The sequence below is a fragment of the Erythranthe guttata genome, chromosome 7 (assembly GCF_056151865.1).
Source record: "Erythranthe guttata isolate IM_541 chromosome 7, IM_541, whole genome shotgun sequence".
NCBI classification, from domain to species: Eukaryota; Viridiplantae; Streptophyta; class Magnoliopsida; order Lamiales; family Phrymaceae; genus Erythranthe; species Erythranthe guttata.
In genome coordinates, this window is record NC_142539.1 from 7,522,688 (window position 1) to 7,540,880 (window position 18,193).

Sequence of the window (18,193 nt, forward strand, 5' to 3'; positions counted from 1 at the left end):
CATTAACATTAGCATATAAAAATTAGCATTAGCATTAATAAATTATGATCAATATTAACATTAGTATTGGCATTCGCATTAGTTTTAAGATTATCATCGGCATTAGCATTAGTATTAGGATTATGATTATGATTCTGATAAGAATTAGAATTAGTATTAATATTCTAATTATGATTAGGATTACGTTTAGTCTTAGGATTAAGATTAGTTTAGTATTAGCATTAGTGTTAAGATTGGTATTAACATTAGCATTACAATTAGGAGCATCATTAATATTAATAATAACATTAATATTCACATTAGTATATTAGGATTAGCATTAGTATATTAGGGTAAATATATTAGTGTTGAATTTGAATGCCTATCAAAGTCCACTCATCTGTTGAGACAGACTACGTGTTACGACATTAGGAGTGGCAACAGTATTCTTGTGTTATCACAGTAATTAACCTACTAAAAGCAGAATAAAAAACACAAGAATTTAATGTGGTTCGGATACAAACGTACCCTACATCCACGAGGACTTGCAAAACTAGTTCAGATTTATGTGTACATTAATAGGACTTAATAAAACACTAAAGACTCCCTCTTTATGTGATACGCCGTTCTTGCACACGACTCGAACTTGTTGATAATCAAAGCAATTCCTCCTCCGCACTCTTGGACTTCCTCCAATGTTGAACTTCCTTCAAACGGCGGATCGACCTCTCCCGAGATCTTTTAAGCACTTCTCCCGAAACGCCGATCTTCTTTATGGCCTGGTAGAAGAAACCTGTTCTGTTGCCACACCTGCCGTGCAGACAGGGCTGCAGCACGGGCTGCACCCTTCAAAGCCTTTATGCTGGGATTTTTCTTTGTAAAGCTCCGTCGGACTCATATGAGGTTGAGGGCCTTATATAGGCACGAAATCCACCACCCTAAACCTAACTTGGGCCCTAAGAAATCGATTAACTAGGTAATAGAATCCTAGTCGATTTCTACTTCTATTCTAGATAAGTACAAAAGATACCTAACTAGAATATAATACATGGAAATAAATCTAAGTCCTAATAACAATATTACAAAAATAGGACTCTAATTAATTCCAAAATAAACATGGAAAACAAATCTTTGCCAATCTTTAATTTCCACGTATGGCGGATTTCTTCAATCTTCACAAATAGAAATCTCGTGCCAACAATTAGGATGGCCGAGGAGTTAGACATCCCATAATGACGCGCTCGTCATCCCGGTGCATAACGCGGGGTATGATTATATCCCGAGTCTTTCTGGATACAGAATGCTCTGTCGACATCATATACGCCAACTGTTAGAGAAAATGAAGCTCGGAGTAAGAGTCACTCCCATCGAAACCCCCATCTACGGGTTTACGAGAGAAGCAGTGGAAGCCATTGTAAAATTTCAGCGTCCCTCCCCGTCCCTAGTCTCTTTGTCCTTTGAGACTGGTTTCAGATTTGTACATCAGCTTTGGGATATCTAAAGATTAGTTGCTCGGCACTGCGGTGGGAGCCACCGATTAGTTACGGGTGGTTTTACGACAGTGGGTGGCGTGACGTTGCCGACGAAGTGCCGATGGCTAAGAAAAAAATATTGCACTAGAATATGTTTCAGAAGGGTTTGCAATTGTCTATTATGGGTGAAAGTTGTGAATTGTGATGATTAAATATGTTTTGTGGAATTCGATCTGGTATTGGAAAAAAAAATACTGAAGAAGGTTATTTTACAAAAAGTCAATTTAATCACAGTTTGTTTATGGAAACCAACAATAGAGATTTTCAAATTCTTTATTTTCATTTGCTCTTACATTTTAATTTTCCTCATTTCAAAATTCACAAACCATATTGGAGATATTAATATTAAATGATACATTTCACTAACAACTTAAGCTTTTGGTTGAGATGGTCAATCAACATGGTACAGAGCCAGACCTAATGAAACGTCCTGAGTTCGAATTATTCCACAGCCACCCATTTTTTATCGGGCATGTTTCTATTAGCGTAACAACCACCTCCGCTAGTCTTGGGAAGTCGTTTCCTGAGTTCTCTTTTATTCAGTTAATTTTGTTCCTATTCTCACGTTCCTTATTATTTTACGTTGAATATTTTCCCTATTCTCTAGGAAGATCTATTGTAATCTTATCTTTATCACTTGTATATAAGGATAGGTGTTGTTTATCAATAAAACATATTGTTTGCGAATAAATCGCAAACACGCATCTTTAGTCTTCGCCATCATCTTACCAAAATTTCAAAAGATGCCAAATCAATTGCAGAATATCTAAGAGAAATACGATCTGTTGCAGATGAACTTGCAACTGCCGGTTCGCCGATTTCTAATGAAGAACTTATCGTAAAAATTCTAAGTGGTCTTGGTCCTGAATTTCGGGAAATTTCCGCAGCCATACGAGCTAGAGACACTCCAATTACTTTCGAAGAGCTCTTTGATAAATTGTTGGACCACGAACTCTTCATCACACATGAAGACCTGAAAAAGACGTCGATTAATATTACTGCTGCTGTTGCTCAGAAGAACAATACTCCTGCCTACTCGAGAAATAATCGGCGACCCAATACCAACCAACCATGGCGTCAAAACCCGGCCCGAGACTCTGCCTCCATGGCTCCAAACATGCAGCAACAATGGCGCTCGTTCCACAATTCAACTCAACCTTCTCGAGTAAAGTGCCAACTCTGTGATAAAATTGGTCATGTCGCTCGTGTTTGCCGTTCACGCTCTCACAACCACTTCGAAGCAAAAGCAAATTTCGTGTCCTCTAACAATCCTTGGATCCTCGACTCCGGCGCCACTCACCATGTGACAACCGACTCTCACGGCTTTCAACGATCTGAAGCATATCATGGCCCCGATGATATCTCCATGGGTGATGGTAATAAAATTCCCATCACACACACTGGTACAATCAATTTAAGTGCATCAAATCATAAATTTCAACTCTCTCACACTCTTTGTGCTCCTCAAATTAAACAAAAACTTATCTCTGTATCTAAATTTTGTCGAGATAATTTAGCCTCTGTTGAATTTTTTCCCTCATCTTTTTTTGTGAAGTACTTGCATACGAGGGCGCTGCTGCTGAGAGGGCAGAATAGGAACGGACTCTACGAGTGGCCTTGTGGACCACATCTCAACCAACCTCAAATAAACAGTGTTACCAAAGCTCCCTCCAAATTCCTATGGCATAAGAGATTAGGTCACCCCAACTCTCGAATTCTTCAGACTCTTTTACAAACCTTTTCTTTACCAATTTCAGGTTCCAAGAATTTTGATTTCTGCAATTCATGTTCTTGTAATAAAAGCCACCGGCTTCCTTTTCATCAAAATACTCTGATTAGCAAAAAACCATTCGAACTTGTCTTCAGTGATTTATGGGGGCCATCTCCGACTTTATCGATTGATCGCAAATTATACTATGTCATTTTTGTCGATCAATTTACTAAGTATACTTGGTTGTTTCCGTTAAAGAATAAAAGTGAGGTTCACACAGTTTTCTCCCACTTTCACACTTTGATCAAAAATTATTTTAATACCAAAATCACCTCTTTTTATAGTGACGGGGGTGGTGAATTCGCTGCATTAAAACCATATCTTCGCGAACAAGGAATTGAACATCTGGTTTCTCCCCCATATACTCCTCAACGGGTGGCTTTAGCCGAGCGTAGACACAGACATATTATTGAAACAGCCAAAACCCTCATGCATCAAGCCTCCCTACGTCTAAACTTTTGGACCTTTGCCTGCCAATTTGCAGTTTATGTTATTAATAGGCTCCCAACTCCAAATCTCCGGCAACAATCTCCATACCAAAAATTATTTGGCGAAGCACCTAACTATCCCTCTATTCGAACGTTTGGATGTCTTTGTTATCCATGGCTCAAACCATATATGAAAAATAAATTAGAACCTAAGTCTAAACCATGTGTGTATCTTGGCTTCTCGCAGGTCCACCACAGCCATCAGTGTTTTGATCCCAATTCTTCAAAGATTTTTGTCTCACGTGATGTGATATTTGTTGAAAATCAATTCCCTTTTGAAAACATATTTTCACAGTTGAGAAACAAAAATTATTTACAATTAGAATGGGATAAGCCTGTAGTCCAGCACCCGAACACCTCTACTAATCTCTCATCGTCACCTAACTCGCTCGAAATACCCCCACCACTTATTCTCGATGTAACCACAAGGCAGTCTCGGCAAGTTTCATCCTCTTCTGCTCCACCAGCAGCTTCACTCGTGCCAGGTACAACACAATCTCAAATACCCATCGTTTCTCAATCTTCAATTGGTAATCCACCTCCATCTGCACAAATCCCAATACCTCATACATCAGCACCACCGACCAGCCAAACACCAGCTACAAACCCACAAAATACATCCACCGCTCAACCATCTCACCCAACCGAAATCCCACCTCCTAATCCGAACCGTATAACCACTCGCTCACAAAGAAATATTTTTAAACCCAAAAAAATTGTTGATTACATCGCTCATCTCTCACCAAGTCTCACACCCAATACCTACAAGCAAGCTACTAAACACCCACAATGGAGAGCTGCAATGAAAGATGAATTTGATGCCTTAATGCGAAACCAAACATGGGAATTAGTACCAAATGATCCCAACAGGAATATCATAGAGTGCAAATGGTTGTTTCGCATCAAAAGAAAGCAGGATGGGAGTATTGATCGTTATAAAGCACGACTCGTTGCAAAAGGATTTAATCAAAGGCCTGGGATTGACTACCACTCCACTTTCAGTCCAGTTATTAAGCCTACAACGGTACGTCTAGTTTTTTCTATTGCTATTCAAAACGATTGGGCAATACATAAACTCGACGTAAATAATGCGTTCCTTCAAGGACATCTTGAAGAAGAAGTCTTCATGTCGCAGCCCCCTGGATTTGAACATGAAGAGCTGCCCACTCATGTTTGTCGTCTAAGAAAAGCAATTTATGGCTTAAAACAGGCTCCAAGGGCATGGTATAATGAGCTACGAGATTTTCTTCTGCGTATGGGGTTTCAGAAATCTGAATCTGACACATCTCTTTTCGTTTTACATAATCTGAGTGTTACAGTTTACATCTTGGTATATGTAGACGATATACTAATCACTGGTAGCAGCCAAATAATCATCAAACAGGTCATCTCTTCTCTTTCTCGTCGTTTTTCGCTTAAAGATCTTGGCCTTCTTCACTATTTTTTAGGAATTGAAGTGACTCGAAAAGCAGATGCAATTATTTTGTCTCAATCTCAATACATCATGGATATACTCCGAGATTCCAATATGCAAGACAGCAAGGGTGTTGTAACTCCGATGAGCTCGTCTCAAGTTCTAAGTTTACATGATGGTACAATGCTCGCCGATGCAAAAGAATATCGAAAAGTGATCGGAAAATTGCAATACCTAGCTTTTACTCGTCCTGACATATCTTACTCGGTGAATAAGTTGTCCAAATACATGCACTCACCAACTGACACTCACTGGAAAGCTGTCAAGAGGGTGTTGAGATACTTGAAACAAACAGTTCAATACTCTTTGCGCATCTCTCAACATAGTGACAACAACCTATATATGTATTCGGACGCCGATTGGGCAGGAGATCCTACTGACCGAACCTCTACTACAGGCTATTTGTTATACTTTGGTGTCAATCCGATAAGTTGGTCGTCAAAGAAACAGAAAACAGTAGCGAGATCATCCACAGAGGCAGAGTATAGGGCGGTTGCGAGTGCATTATCTGAAACAAATTGGGTGATGAATTTGTTACAGGAACTTCGAATTCCTTTGCATAAACCACCAACTATTTTCTGTGATAATATTGGTGTGACGTATCTTTGCCAAAACCCTGTCTTCCACAGCCGCATGAAGCATATAGCGATTGATTTTCACTTTGTCAGAAAACAAGTGCAGCAAAAACAAGTAGTGGTTACACACGTACAAGGATCAGATCAAGTGGCCGATACTTTAACAAAAGCTCTTCCAAACAAACAGTTTCATCAACACTTGAACAAGTTAGGTGTGGTTAACACCACCTAACTTGAGGGGGGCGTATTAGTGTAACAACCACCTCCGCTAGTCTTGGGAAGTCGTTTCCTGAGTTCTCTTTTATTCAGTTAATTTTGTTCCTATTCTCACGTTCCTTATTATTTTACGTTGAATATTTTCCCTATTCTCTAGGAAGATCTATTGTAATCTTATCTTTATCACTTGTATATAAGGATAGGTGTTGTTTATCAATAAAACATCTTTTATGAGAATCTGTAACATCTTTAGTTTCCACATGCACAAATATTGTTGAAATTAGTTATTCCCTTAATTTATTTTTTCTTAATTACGACCAGGTTCTTCCGATTTTTACCCCTGTAACACCTAAATATTTTACAGGTAAAAGTAATTTTTTTTTTTTTTTTGAAATAGAGGTAAAAGTAATTATGATATCACAATAATCAAGTTTAACTTGCTGGGAAATATAAATAATTAACAACTTAGCAAATATTGATACATAATTTCTTTTTCTTTTTTTCTTTTTTAATTTGCAGAGAAAGAAGTAAGAACGGGTGGCGGCTGTATTTTATCCCGACGAAGCCCAGAATCCCATTCTCAGAAGACACTCAAGTTAAAGTTCATTCACTCAACACACCGCCGCCTCCACAATCTTCGGCGGCGGCGGCGGCGGCCGCGCCTGTATTTTCAGTTCAATACTCGACGGCTAGTATGAAACATGACGTCTCGTCTTCTCTTTACTGACGTAATGGGATGCGACTTTGTCACTATGCAAATGCGGAGCCAACCCCGAATCGTCGTCGAAGGCATTTTGTCAACTTTCTGTGGAGTGCACAGAAGGTGTTCGACGTTTTACCCCACAAAGAACCATCTCTTATATTCCCTTGGCTTCCGGTCTTCGTTTTCCACTGCTGCTCTCATCACTACGAAAGAGCCCAATTGGGGTTTTGATTCTAGAAGAAACCCAGAAAAGGTACGACCTTGGCACGAATTAAAAGAAGCACAAAGTTGTCATTTACAGGTTCCGGCCGATAGGGGAACGGAAAGGAGTGGTTTGGAAAGGGTTAATGAAAAAAATAGGCTTAAATGGTATTCCAAAATGCTAAGAGATTGTGCGGCTGGAATGCGTTTAAACGAAGGTAAAATGATTCACGGATGTATCATACGAAGTGGTTCTGAGCCTGATTTGCATCTATGGGTTTCTTTGATTAATTTCTATGCCAAATGTGGGGCTTTAGATTTTTCGCGCAATGTGTTTGAGCTAATGTCAATGAAAGACGTGGTTTCGTGGACCGCTCTGATATCGGGTTTTGTAGCTCAAGGGCATGGAATGGAAAGCATTGAGTTGTTTTGTCAGATGAGGAAGGAGGATGTGAGGCCGAACGAGTTCACCTTGTCTACTGTTTTGAAGGGTTGTTCAGTGTCGTTGGACTTGAATTTTGGGAAACAAATTCATGCAGAGGCTGTTAAGATTGGCGTTCTTTCCGATGTTTACATTGGTTCCTCTTTGATTGACCTTTACTCCAAGAGTGGGGAAATGGAGTACGCGGATGGTGTTTTTCGTATGATGCTAGAGAAAAATAATGTCTTGTGGAATGCTTTGCTTAATGGCTATGCGCAGGTGGGAAATGGGAAGGCAGTGTTACGATTGTTCAACGAAATGGAAGACCCGGAAATGAGGTTTAGTAATTACACATTGTCGATTGTTTTAAAGGGAATTGCCAGCTTTGGTGCATTTATAGCTGGTCAGGGAGTCCATTCAATAGCAATCAAGGTTGGGGGTGAAACTGATGATTTTGTGAGGTGTAGCCTGGTTAATATGTACTCAAAATGTGGAGTTGCCAATTATGCCCTTAAAGTGTTCGAGACGATGGAGAATCCTGATATAGTTACATGGAGTTCGATTATATGCGCACTTGATCAAGAAGGTCTAAAGGAAGAAGCAGCAAAATTGTTCCACCGAATGATGCGTTCTGGTATGAGGCCTAATGAGTTTACTCTTTCCACTCTCGTTAGTGCTGCCACTGATTTGGGTGACCTCCGTTATGGTCAAAGCGTCCATGCATGCGCTCATAAATTTGGGTTGGAGTTTGATCATTTGGTGAATAATGCATTAATTGCAATGTACATGAAGCTTGGATCAATTTACGACGGGTATCGTATCTTCAACAAAATGGCCAATTGGGATGTGATTTCTTGGAATGCCCTTTTATCCGGATTTCACGATGATGAAACTTCCGATCAAGTAACCAGGGTTTTCAAGCAGATGCTTACAGATGGTTTTACGCCCAACATGTACACATTTATTAGCATTCTTAGGTCATGTTCAAGCCTCTCGAATATTGAGTTTGGGAAGCAGGTACATTCACATGTAATTAAAAACAAATTCGTAGGTGATGGTTATGTTGGAACTGCTCTGATTGACATGTATGCAAAGTGCGGTTGCATGGAGGATGTGGAAGCTATTTTTAGTAGATTAAATGAGAAAGATGTCTTCGCTTGGACAGTTATCATTTCAGGTTATTCACAGACTAATCAAGGCGAAAAGGCTGCTCGTTTATTCAACCAGATGCGAAGAGAAGGTGTTATCCCTAACGAGTTCACTCTTGCTAGTAGTTTGAGGGGTTGCTCTGCGATCGCAAGCCTTGAGAATGGTCGACAATTGCATTCCTTGGCAATTAAGGCTGGACAATCTACCGACATGTTTGTATCAAGTGCACTGATTGACATGTACGCAAAATGTGGACATATTGACGATGCCGAAGCTCTGTTTAACGGCATGCAATCGAACGATACAGTTCTGTGGAACACAATCATATGCGGATATTCCCAACATGGAGAGGGCGATAAGGCTCTTAAAGCGTTTAGGCAAATGATAAACGAAGGGTTCTTACCTGATGGGGTTACTTTCCTAGGGATCCTTTCTGCGTGCAGCCACATGGGATTGGTCGAAGAAGGAAAGAAGCATTTTTACTCAATGAGTGAATCTTATGGAATCACGCCAAGTATTGAGCACTATGCTTGTTTGGTTGATGTTCTTGGTCGAGCAGGGAAATTCGACGAGATTGAGAGACTTATCGAGAATATGGAGCTAACTCCCAATGCTTTGATTTGGGAGAATGTACTCGGCACATGCAAAGTCCATGGAAATGTGGAATTGGGTGAAAGAGCTGCCGAGAAACTCTTCCAAATTGACCCCGAAACAGATTCGAACTATATTTTATTATCTAATATCTATGCTAGTAAAGGGAGGTGGAATGATGTTTCTAGGGTTAGGAAATCGATGTCGAGTCAGGGTATCAAAAAAGAACCTGGGTGCAGTTGGCTTGAGATTGATGCTCAAATTCACGTTTTCTTGTCTCAAGATTCGTCGCACCCAAGGCTACTGGATATTCATAGGAAAATGGAGGAGTTGAGGGAGAGAGTTAGTGAAGTAGGGTACATACCGAACACAAAGTATGTGCCGCATAATGTGACGGAGAAGGAAAAACGAGAGAATCTTTTTAACCACAGTGAGAGGTTGGCTTTAGGTTTTGCTCTGATAAGTAAGGTTAACGGTGGAAGAATTAGAATTTTCAAGAACCTTCGCATATGTGGAGACTGTCATGAATTTATCAAGTGTGTGTCGAGCACTGTGGATCAAGAGATTGTAGTTCGTGATGCGAGCCGCTTCCACCACTTTCGTAATGGCATTTGTTCGTGTAAAGACTATTGGTAATTTATGTTCGTGAAAATATTCGATACATGTTAACATCGTTTGCAGATATAAAATTTAGGCCAAAGCAATTGGGTCGGTTTTAGAGAATATCAGTTTTCCCTGCTTGCCAGTTCGTTTTGTATGCGATATAATGTATAGATTGATGCTCGTGTTCACCAGCTCAAAGGCACCAGCTCCAGGTAAATAAAAATTTTCGGAGCGTAATGGGAATTTGAAATTCAATAATTATGTGAGAATAAATAGTTAGCGCTGATGTCAATTTCTTGATTTATTTAGTCCGACCACTAAATAAAACCCTGGTACATTTATTAAGCTAATTTTGCGGAATATAAGAACACAAAACGACATTTTTTGCATAACCAAGAATTAGTGATATTCCAACCATATAGTTGATAATCCATTGAAATACTTCAAGAAAAAAATTAATTGTTATTATTAATTTCTGTTCCTTTTATAGGTGCCTGAGAAGTGAAGCAACAATTATTTCTAGTCACGAACCCTTTTTTTCCGGAAAATCCGATTCTCTTGTGTAAGTCTTACCTTTACTGACATTTTAAATTCACATGTTTAATTTTAATATTGGAGTGAGAATCTAGGCTGGGCTCAACTTATGTTTACGTTTTGTCTGATGCGAAAACTTTCGATGTTTGCTTAGGTCTTAGAAAATGTTTGCTGTGAAGCAATGTGTAGCTCAGTGGAAGTTCTGGGATGTCTATGCTTTATGCCCTCAAACTTGTAATGGGTTATGTAAATATCTCATCAACAATTAATATAAATTTATTCGATTGTGTTAGTTCGATTTAAAATTGGAGTCTTCAAATTTCACGAGAATGCATTATGTAGGACAAAAATGGCAACACCAACGAAAGTTTTAGTAGGTCTGTGGATCGCCCTTTCGATATGCCGCTTGCATCCTTGTAAATAATTGGTTATCATGTCATTGTGGACCGGAAATTGTTTGAATACTAGTGGACCGACGTGGATATATAACATCTGTTGTATATCCTTGGCTTGTATTATGTACCGTTCGTTATGTGTAAATGGAATGCGGGTTGTAATAGTAATAGAGATTGTATAAAGAATGTGTGGTAATTGTGTAAGAATTGGGGACTCTACATACATAAAGAAAATGAATGAATAATGGACAACAATTGGATGGACCAGATTGAACATAGAAAAACCAACCTAATGGATTATATTTGGATTGGATTATATTTGGATAAGAAGATGAAGATGCAGATAAAAATATAATGATGAGACTAATTGAAAAATCTTGTCCAATTAATGTTATTACAATACAATTTTTTACATTTAAAAAAAAAAAAAACTTTTTGCTTCAGTTGTATATTAAAAAAAGAGAAATTAAGATGAAACTTTTTTTTAGAAACTCTAAAATGCTATTGTTCTCTAATGGCATTTCAATGGAGTCTCTAAACTCCATTAGTTGACTACTTAATATAGAAATTCTACCAAAACCAGCCAATACCAACTAGGGCTTTAGTGGGTATATAAAACTAGAGACTTTGGCAATAGTTCTAAATTTCTTCCTAAGGATATCTCCAATGGAGCAAGCATATCGGGTTTTCAAATTCTGTTTTGGAGACCTACATGGACACTCGATAGAATTTTAGAGTTTAAAAAAAAAATTCCACAATACAGGGATATATAATTTTGCGTCCCTAAATCATGTTACGGATTATTTCATATAGTATTTTGATTAGGGCTAAAATGTTATTCATATACGAGATTGTAGACAATTAAATGTTATTTGAACAATCTTAATTATTTTTAATATCTATTTTGATCCAAAAAAAAAAAAATCTTAAAAGATATGAAATGATGAACTACAACCGTTAGATATGGTTTTAATTGATCTTATCTGTTAGGTTTTTATCTAATCATCTTATCCACATCTTCATCATCTTATTCACATTTTCATCATTTTATCCAACTATAATCCATTAGATTGGATTTTCACGCTCAATCTCGCTCATCCAATTCTTATCTATAATCTATTCATTTTCTTATATAATGCTACTTTCCAACCCTTACAGAATCACCACACATTTTTTATATACAATCTAGTTACATATTTATCGAAAAATAAATAAAATTAGCACAACAAGAAAGCGATAACTCCTCTTACGACGACGGCAATCAAGGCCACGCCATCATGACGACGATGTACGTAGAATACCAATAACATGTTCGCTTCACAGGGGAAGTGCAAAACACAACATGGAGGAACATCATCACGCCGGAATTCAGTAAGATGGGACCGAATAGGTGCGCACGACTTACTTATGAATGATACTTTGTTGATCGTCTTTTATATGCTCCTCGTGATTTTCGAAATAGAAATCATATGAGGCGTGAATTATTTTTACGAATTATGAATGATATCATGCATTTTGACTATTACTTTAAGCAAAAGCCAACATGATGATGTTACTCTATGTTGTGTTTTGCACTTCCCCTATGAAGCCAACATGAAAGATTGGTATTCTCCGTACATCGTCGTCATTATAGCGTGGCCTTGGTTGTCGTCGTCGGAAGAGGAGTTATCACTTACTTGTTGAGCCATTTTTTTTTATATAAATATGTAACTAGATTGTATATAGAATGTGTGGTGATTGTGTAAGGGTTGGGAAGTAGCATTATATAAGAAACTGATTTTTTTATATAATGCTACTCCCCAATTCTTACACAATCACCACACATGCTATATAATGTTGTATATGATTGTTATAGATAATCTTGGATGTCCTAGATTGAACATGAAAATCCAATTTAATTGATTATAGTTGGATAAGATGATGAAGATCTAGATAAGATGATGAAGATGGTAGTAAAATGATTAGATAAAAAATTTAATGGATGAGATCAATGGAAATCATATCCAAACAGTTGTAGTTCAACATTTCATATCTTTTCAGAATTTTTTATTTTTTAGATCGAAATGTTTATAAAAAAAAAGTAAAATTGTTTAAATAAAATTTAATTGTCCCGGACCTTAGTATATGAGTATAATTTGAGCCCTAATCAACTACTATAATAATCGGTGACATCATTTAGAGAGCCCTCTATTGTGAAATTTTATTTTTTAGAGACTCTAAAATTCTGTCTGGTCTCCAAAAGACCCAAATTTACTTATTCCATTGGAGACGCCTAAATGAGTATCCAAAACAAAATTTGAAGACCGAGATCTACTTGCACCATTGAGCTTGTCTTGGATAAGAAGTTAAAGAAGAGAAAAAATAATAAGGAAAAAATAAAAGAAAAGAGGAACAAAACTGAGCAAGTTTTAGAGAGAGATGACACCATTTTTAGAGAGAGATTCTGTTGTTTCAAATATTTAGAAACAGAAGCAGTTGGTTGTTTTTTAAGCCCCTTACTATTGAATCCCCAATATGCATCTGTATCAATATGATTGAAAAAGCTGGTCTCCATATGATTACATATACAATTCATCAATTTCATAATTAAATAAACTGCAAATGCAAAGAAGCTGATTATTCAAATTAAAGTTACAAGGAAAACAAAACAAAGCAAAAACAAAATAAAAATTGACCTATTCTTTCAGAAATCCAAGTCTCGATGACCATTCTTTTATACAAGGTAAGAAGACATGAGATTCCAACTAATTTTCATGTGTTTAGGCATCGGCACCACAAAACGGAGGATATCTGGTTTCGCACAAAGCTCAGGATCCACATTGTAGTTTCCTGACATGTGCTTATGGAGCTCGATAAACTTCTCGATATTCGGCAATACCATTTCTCTGCTATGCAAATGCAAAAGTGGAACTTTTGATAAGACACTGCCTTTCTGTACGTCCAAGCCCTCTGGCCTCCGCATTTTATAAGGTTCCCCGGTTGTTGGCTCAAAATCGAGTCTAGGCATTTGCTTCCATTTGCTGTGGACAAACCACCCGTATTTGTAGTCGCCTACTATCGGAGTACCTAGAGCTTCTGCACAATGAACTCGAAGCTGCACCAAAGATAAACCAAGTCAAATATATATATATATATATATATATATATAGGGGTGAAAGTCGGATGGATCGGATCGGAATTAGCCTTTTTTCGGAAAAATTCCAAAAAATTTTGGAAGTACAAAATTAATTCCAATTCCAATTCCAAAAGGCCCGGAATTTTCGGAATTTCGGAAAAAAATCGGAAATCACATGAGCTTAAAAATTTCAAAACTTGGCGAATTTTTTTTTAAAATGTTCATAATTTTCCAAAAATAAGAACATCCACGTCGATAAAAGTAAAACTAATAACTACTAAATTTCAGTTCAAAAAATAAATAAACATAAACACAACATAATCCTAAAACAAAACTTAAAGGTGTATTTTTCGGAAAAATGAGTATTATATAATATTTATTATTTTATAGGTGTATTTTTCGGAAAAACATCCGAATTTTTCGGAATTAATTTCGGAATCAAATTGGATCGGAAATCGGAAATTCCAAATTTATTTTATATAATTCCAATTCCAATCCAAAAAATCGGGAAAATTCGGAAATCGGAATTTCGGAAGTCAGGAATGAAAAAAGTTGTTCCAAAATGGGAACTTTTTGGATCGGAACCGGCGGAAATTGGAATTTCCGTTCCAACATGCACCCCTATGTGTGTGTGTGTGTCTATATATATATATATATATATATATATATATATATATATATATATATATATATATATATATATACATAAATATTTGAGAGAGGAAAATCTCTCCCCAACAATGGTGTTACTAGCTACTCTCTAACCGTTTCAAGTTTAACTGATTTTTATTTTATTTTTTTGTTTTATAGTATCTGTTTAGAGTTCTAATGATGCATTTGTTACTTTTTTCTCTATTTTGCCCGGGAGAATTATTAGAGGATAAGATAATAAGAACGGGTATTTTAGTGCATTAAGTGCATTTTCCCAAAAATTCATGCATAGTTATTAGTTTCTTCATACTAGTACCGAAACCTTGACGATAATTAATATGAAATGGAGGGAGAAGCAATTTTCACAAATCTTAGCCAGCTGTGCACTGCTTTTTCGATAAGGATCGTTTAAAATATTTCCTATTGAGAATAGATAATTTACATCCATCAATTTTAGATAATATCATGATTACGCTTTGAATACAGAGTATTCAAATAACAAGATCCGTCTTAATACGACTAGTTCTTCCTATAAATTTGAAATTCCGATAATGCACAGTCGAAGTGTGGGACTTGGGAATATTTAATTTGGAGTTAATTGGAATGCATATAAAATCATAAATTTTACGAACCTGATGTTTACGCCTTGTAAGAGGATGCAATTCAATCCATGAGCAACCATTGATCATCGGGCCAAGCACACGATATCGAGTAATTGCCTCTTGGGAAGCTTCTAAGCCTGAATTATGAGATAGAATAACCATCTCCGTTTTTCCATCATTAAGAAGCACCTGAAATTAAAATCATCCGATGATTCTTACAGTCACACCCAAATATTCACGAGGCTTTTTTATCGAATTAAAAAAAAAAAAAAAAAAAAAAGACCTTTGTGAGTGGGGCGCAAATTACGCCTTCTTTCTGGTTGGGCACGCCTATGACCAACGCCCAATACCTCTGATACATTGCATCGCAAGCATCACTCCATTCCTTGAAACAACCGAATAAGTAGGAAAAAAAATATAAGAGAAAGACATACAATTTACCTACAAAAGATGCGGCCTGAATAAATAAGTAGCAACTTTCTTATTGCATGTTCAGAGCTTCGACTAAAAAAATTGAAGTACCTTAGAGAAGGATGCAGCCTTCCTTACGTCACTGAACAACCAATGAAGATAGGAAATGCTTTCTTTCGTTCTCCCCATTAAGAGGAGACCACTACTCTCTCTGTCAAGACGATGCACCTAAACGAACCCAATAAGAATAATTGCAGAGGTGAAATATTTATGAAAATTAAAAAGAGCAAATAAACGGCAACTCAAAGATATTACCCACCAACTTTGGGCCTTCATCATAATCATACGATAATGCTGCAGCTGCTAAGGCATCCATGCTGTTGTGAACCGGCAGGTTCCCCTATTTTTACGTACGATGCATTAGCAACTCAAAAAGGCAAGAGAGCGGAAAAAACTAAAATATTCGATTTAAAATGTCGATAATGCTGACCTTTACTGGAAGTTTAGGAGGCTTATTTAACACTAGAATAGCCGAGTCCTGAAGATTGCAAACAATAGACAATAATTAATTACCAACACGATCAGCATCATACTTAATTGTGAGTTGATCACGTGGTTTCCTCTATAACACGGAATATATATATACATGCCTTGTACTTCACGAGTCTCTGTAAGTACATAATTTCGTCAGCATTTGGGTGCAACGTCCCACTCGGAATAACATCAAATCTCTTTGAGACTTTATTTTCAGCAACAGATACCGGAACGTAAACCCTGTCTCCCTCCTCCACGATTTCGCTAGGTTTGATCTGCACGTAACTGTTACAACTATAAAAACGGGTAATCTGAGTATGAAGTAAGTATTCAAATTCATAACAATAACTACAGAGTTTTATACAGCTCTCGAGTAAAAGCATTATTACCTTTCTTGTGGACATTGTTTGTCCTCTGTAGCTTTCAGACAGGCCACTTGAATTAAGACATTCCATCCGAACCTGTTAAACCAAAATAAGAGTAAGTAACTTCATCTTCTTCAAATTTAAAACAAAAACGTATATCAACCAACTGTAGCAATAAAATAAGACAAGAGTCAAGATAAGAAGATTAGGTTGCACAACAAAACAAAAGCCGCAAGCATTTCAAAGAATAACTAAAGTTATACTCGTTCTTGATTTTATTACATAAGCAGTCTCACTACCAGAATTAAATAATACAACAGAATGGGTTTCAGTTATTTAAACTTTCTAGAGGCCTTCCATGAAATCGAGTAATCAACTACGAAAAAAGTGAAACATATGAAAAAAAATCAAACACAGTAAATTAGTTAGAGAGAGAGAGAGGGAGAGACTGACAAGGCCTTTATTGAAATGATGCTGAATTACTGGAGGAATGACGTCATCAAAGTAATATTTGAGCCAGCTAATGGCAGTCACATGTTCGACAGAGGTTGAATTCCTTCCGGGCAAAGGGTTGCCGGGGAATGGCGGCAAAGATAGCAGCTGCCTAGGTTTTGGGCCCTCTTTTGGCGCCCCCAAATGAGCTATGTTATTTGATACTCGAAGCACTGCCTTGGCGGAAGCAGGCGGCGGTGGACGGATTTTTGACCTCCGGTTATGCCAAACCGTTGAGATGGTATTCCGATTGAGAAGCTTATTCCGCATAAAGTTTGATTTTGAGGGATTGGGGTTGATGATCTAAACCTGAATCCACAAATTATACAATAAATTTGAGCTGTGATTGTAAAATTAGATCAACTTTTAGCAGTCGGTAATTTAATCGAACACCTTACATGCATTACAGTTTACACAGTCATCGAGCAAGGGAGAAGCTTTTGCGCTTGTACTCTCGTCTTCCTTCCAACAATTTGTCGTACGAAATTGTGAGTATATCAACTAATGCATTAAAAGACATATACAGTAAGTACAAAAAAGAATCGATGTCTTTGGTGAAGACTGAAGATAGATACAAGGTTGAACAAAACCAACCAGTATATTATTAAAAGAGAGGAGTTTTGGCAATCATCTGTTTGTGTTAGAAGCCAACAGCCTTGAGTGCAGTCGCTGAGACAAAATCAGAGAATGAGACGACTGGAGAGAGAGAGAGAGAGAGAGAGATTGAAGTGTGAAAGAACGATGAAAAATGAGAGAGAGAGAGAGAGAGAGAGAGAGGGAGAGAGAGCGCTGGCTGTTACAATAATTTAATACTTTTTTTTCAATATTAATATAATACTTTCTTTATTAAAGAAATATGTTAAAAAGTTAATACTCCCTCTGTTCCTTATTAACAGTTGTTTTTAGCTTTGCACAAGGATTAAGAAGCTCAATAAATATGTCCTGATTTTAGGTAAAATATAGGGCTAAATACAGTTTGCACCCTTAAAGTATAGCGGTGGTAACACTTACCCCCTTAAAGTTACAAATGTAACACTTACCCCCTTCATTAATGAATTTAAAGGTAAAACTTTGACTTTGAATAATGTGGCATTTTTTCTTCCCAAATTATCCTTCTAGCCATTATATAAATAATGAATATGTAATAATAAAAAATTTGGCAACTTTGCAAAAACTTAATTTTATTATTTCAATATTGTAAATTTACGAATGAAAAAAATTGAATTTTAGTTTCATTTTTGTTTTACCTTGTGTTCATTTGTAGCTAATAAAAAGTTAACAATTATTCGAATTTTAATAATAATTTTATAGTTTATATAGTTATATTAATGCGTATATGACTCTAATATAATCATCCGACTTTTTACTTTAAGAATCACAAAATGTATTCA

General features: G+C 36.9%; 2 protein-coding genes across 6 annotated transcripts; one reads left to right on the forward strand and one right to left on the reverse strand.

The window, feature by feature from the left end:
• The first annotated feature begins 6,286 nt into the window (after window positions 1-6,286).
• LOC105972710 (pentatricopeptide repeat-containing protein At2g03880, mitochondrial) lies at window positions 6,287-10,542 on the forward strand. Of its 3 annotated transcripts, XM_088820854.1 has the most exons (4): window positions 6,287-6,399; window positions 6,555-9,915; window positions 10,194-10,265; window positions 10,392-10,542. In XM_088820854.1, exon 2 carries the CDS (start codon window positions 6,737-6,739, stop codon window positions 9,734-9,736), a length of 3,000 nt encoding a protein of 999 aa, XP_088676980.1. In that variant the 5' UTR covers window positions 6,287-6,399; window positions 6,555-6,736; the 3' UTR covers window positions 9,737-9,915; window positions 10,194-10,265; window positions 10,392-10,542. The 3 variants fall into 3 exon arrangements, with proteins under 3 accessions (XP_088676980.1, XP_088676981.1, XP_012853143.2); XM_088820855.1 differs by having other exon boundaries at window positions 6,289-6,399; window positions 10,194-10,542; XM_012997689.2 differs by lacking the exon at window positions 6,287-6,399 and having other exon boundaries at window positions 6,455-9,915.
• A 2,648-nt stretch (window positions 10,543-13,190) lies between these two features.
• LOC105960724 (RNA pseudouridine synthase 3, mitochondrial) lies at window positions 13,191-17,659 on the reverse strand. 3 transcript variants are annotated; one of them, XM_088820856.1, is made up of 11 exons: window positions 17,397-17,659; window positions 17,201-17,303; window positions 16,764-17,111; window positions 16,335-16,406; window positions 16,062-16,220; window positions 15,902-15,949; window positions 15,731-15,811; window positions 15,523-15,639; window positions 15,284-15,385; window positions 15,031-15,189; window positions 13,191-13,726 (listed from the first exon to the last, which is right to left on the reverse strand). In XM_088820856.1, the coding sequence occupies exons 3-11, from the start codon at window positions 17,070-17,072 to the stop codon at window positions 13,346-13,348; spliced, it is 1,428 nt and encodes a 475-aa protein (XP_088676982.1). In that variant the 5' UTR covers window positions 17,073-17,111; window positions 17,201-17,303; window positions 17,397-17,659; the 3' UTR covers window positions 13,191-13,345. The 3 variants fall into 3 exon arrangements, with proteins under 3 accessions (XP_088676982.1, XP_088676983.1, XP_012840385.1); XM_088820857.1 differs by having other exon boundaries at window positions 17,201-17,264; window positions 17,397-17,545; XM_012984931.2 differs by having other exon boundaries at window positions 17,201-17,624.
• Between the last annotated feature and the right edge of the window lie 534 nt (window positions 17,660-18,193).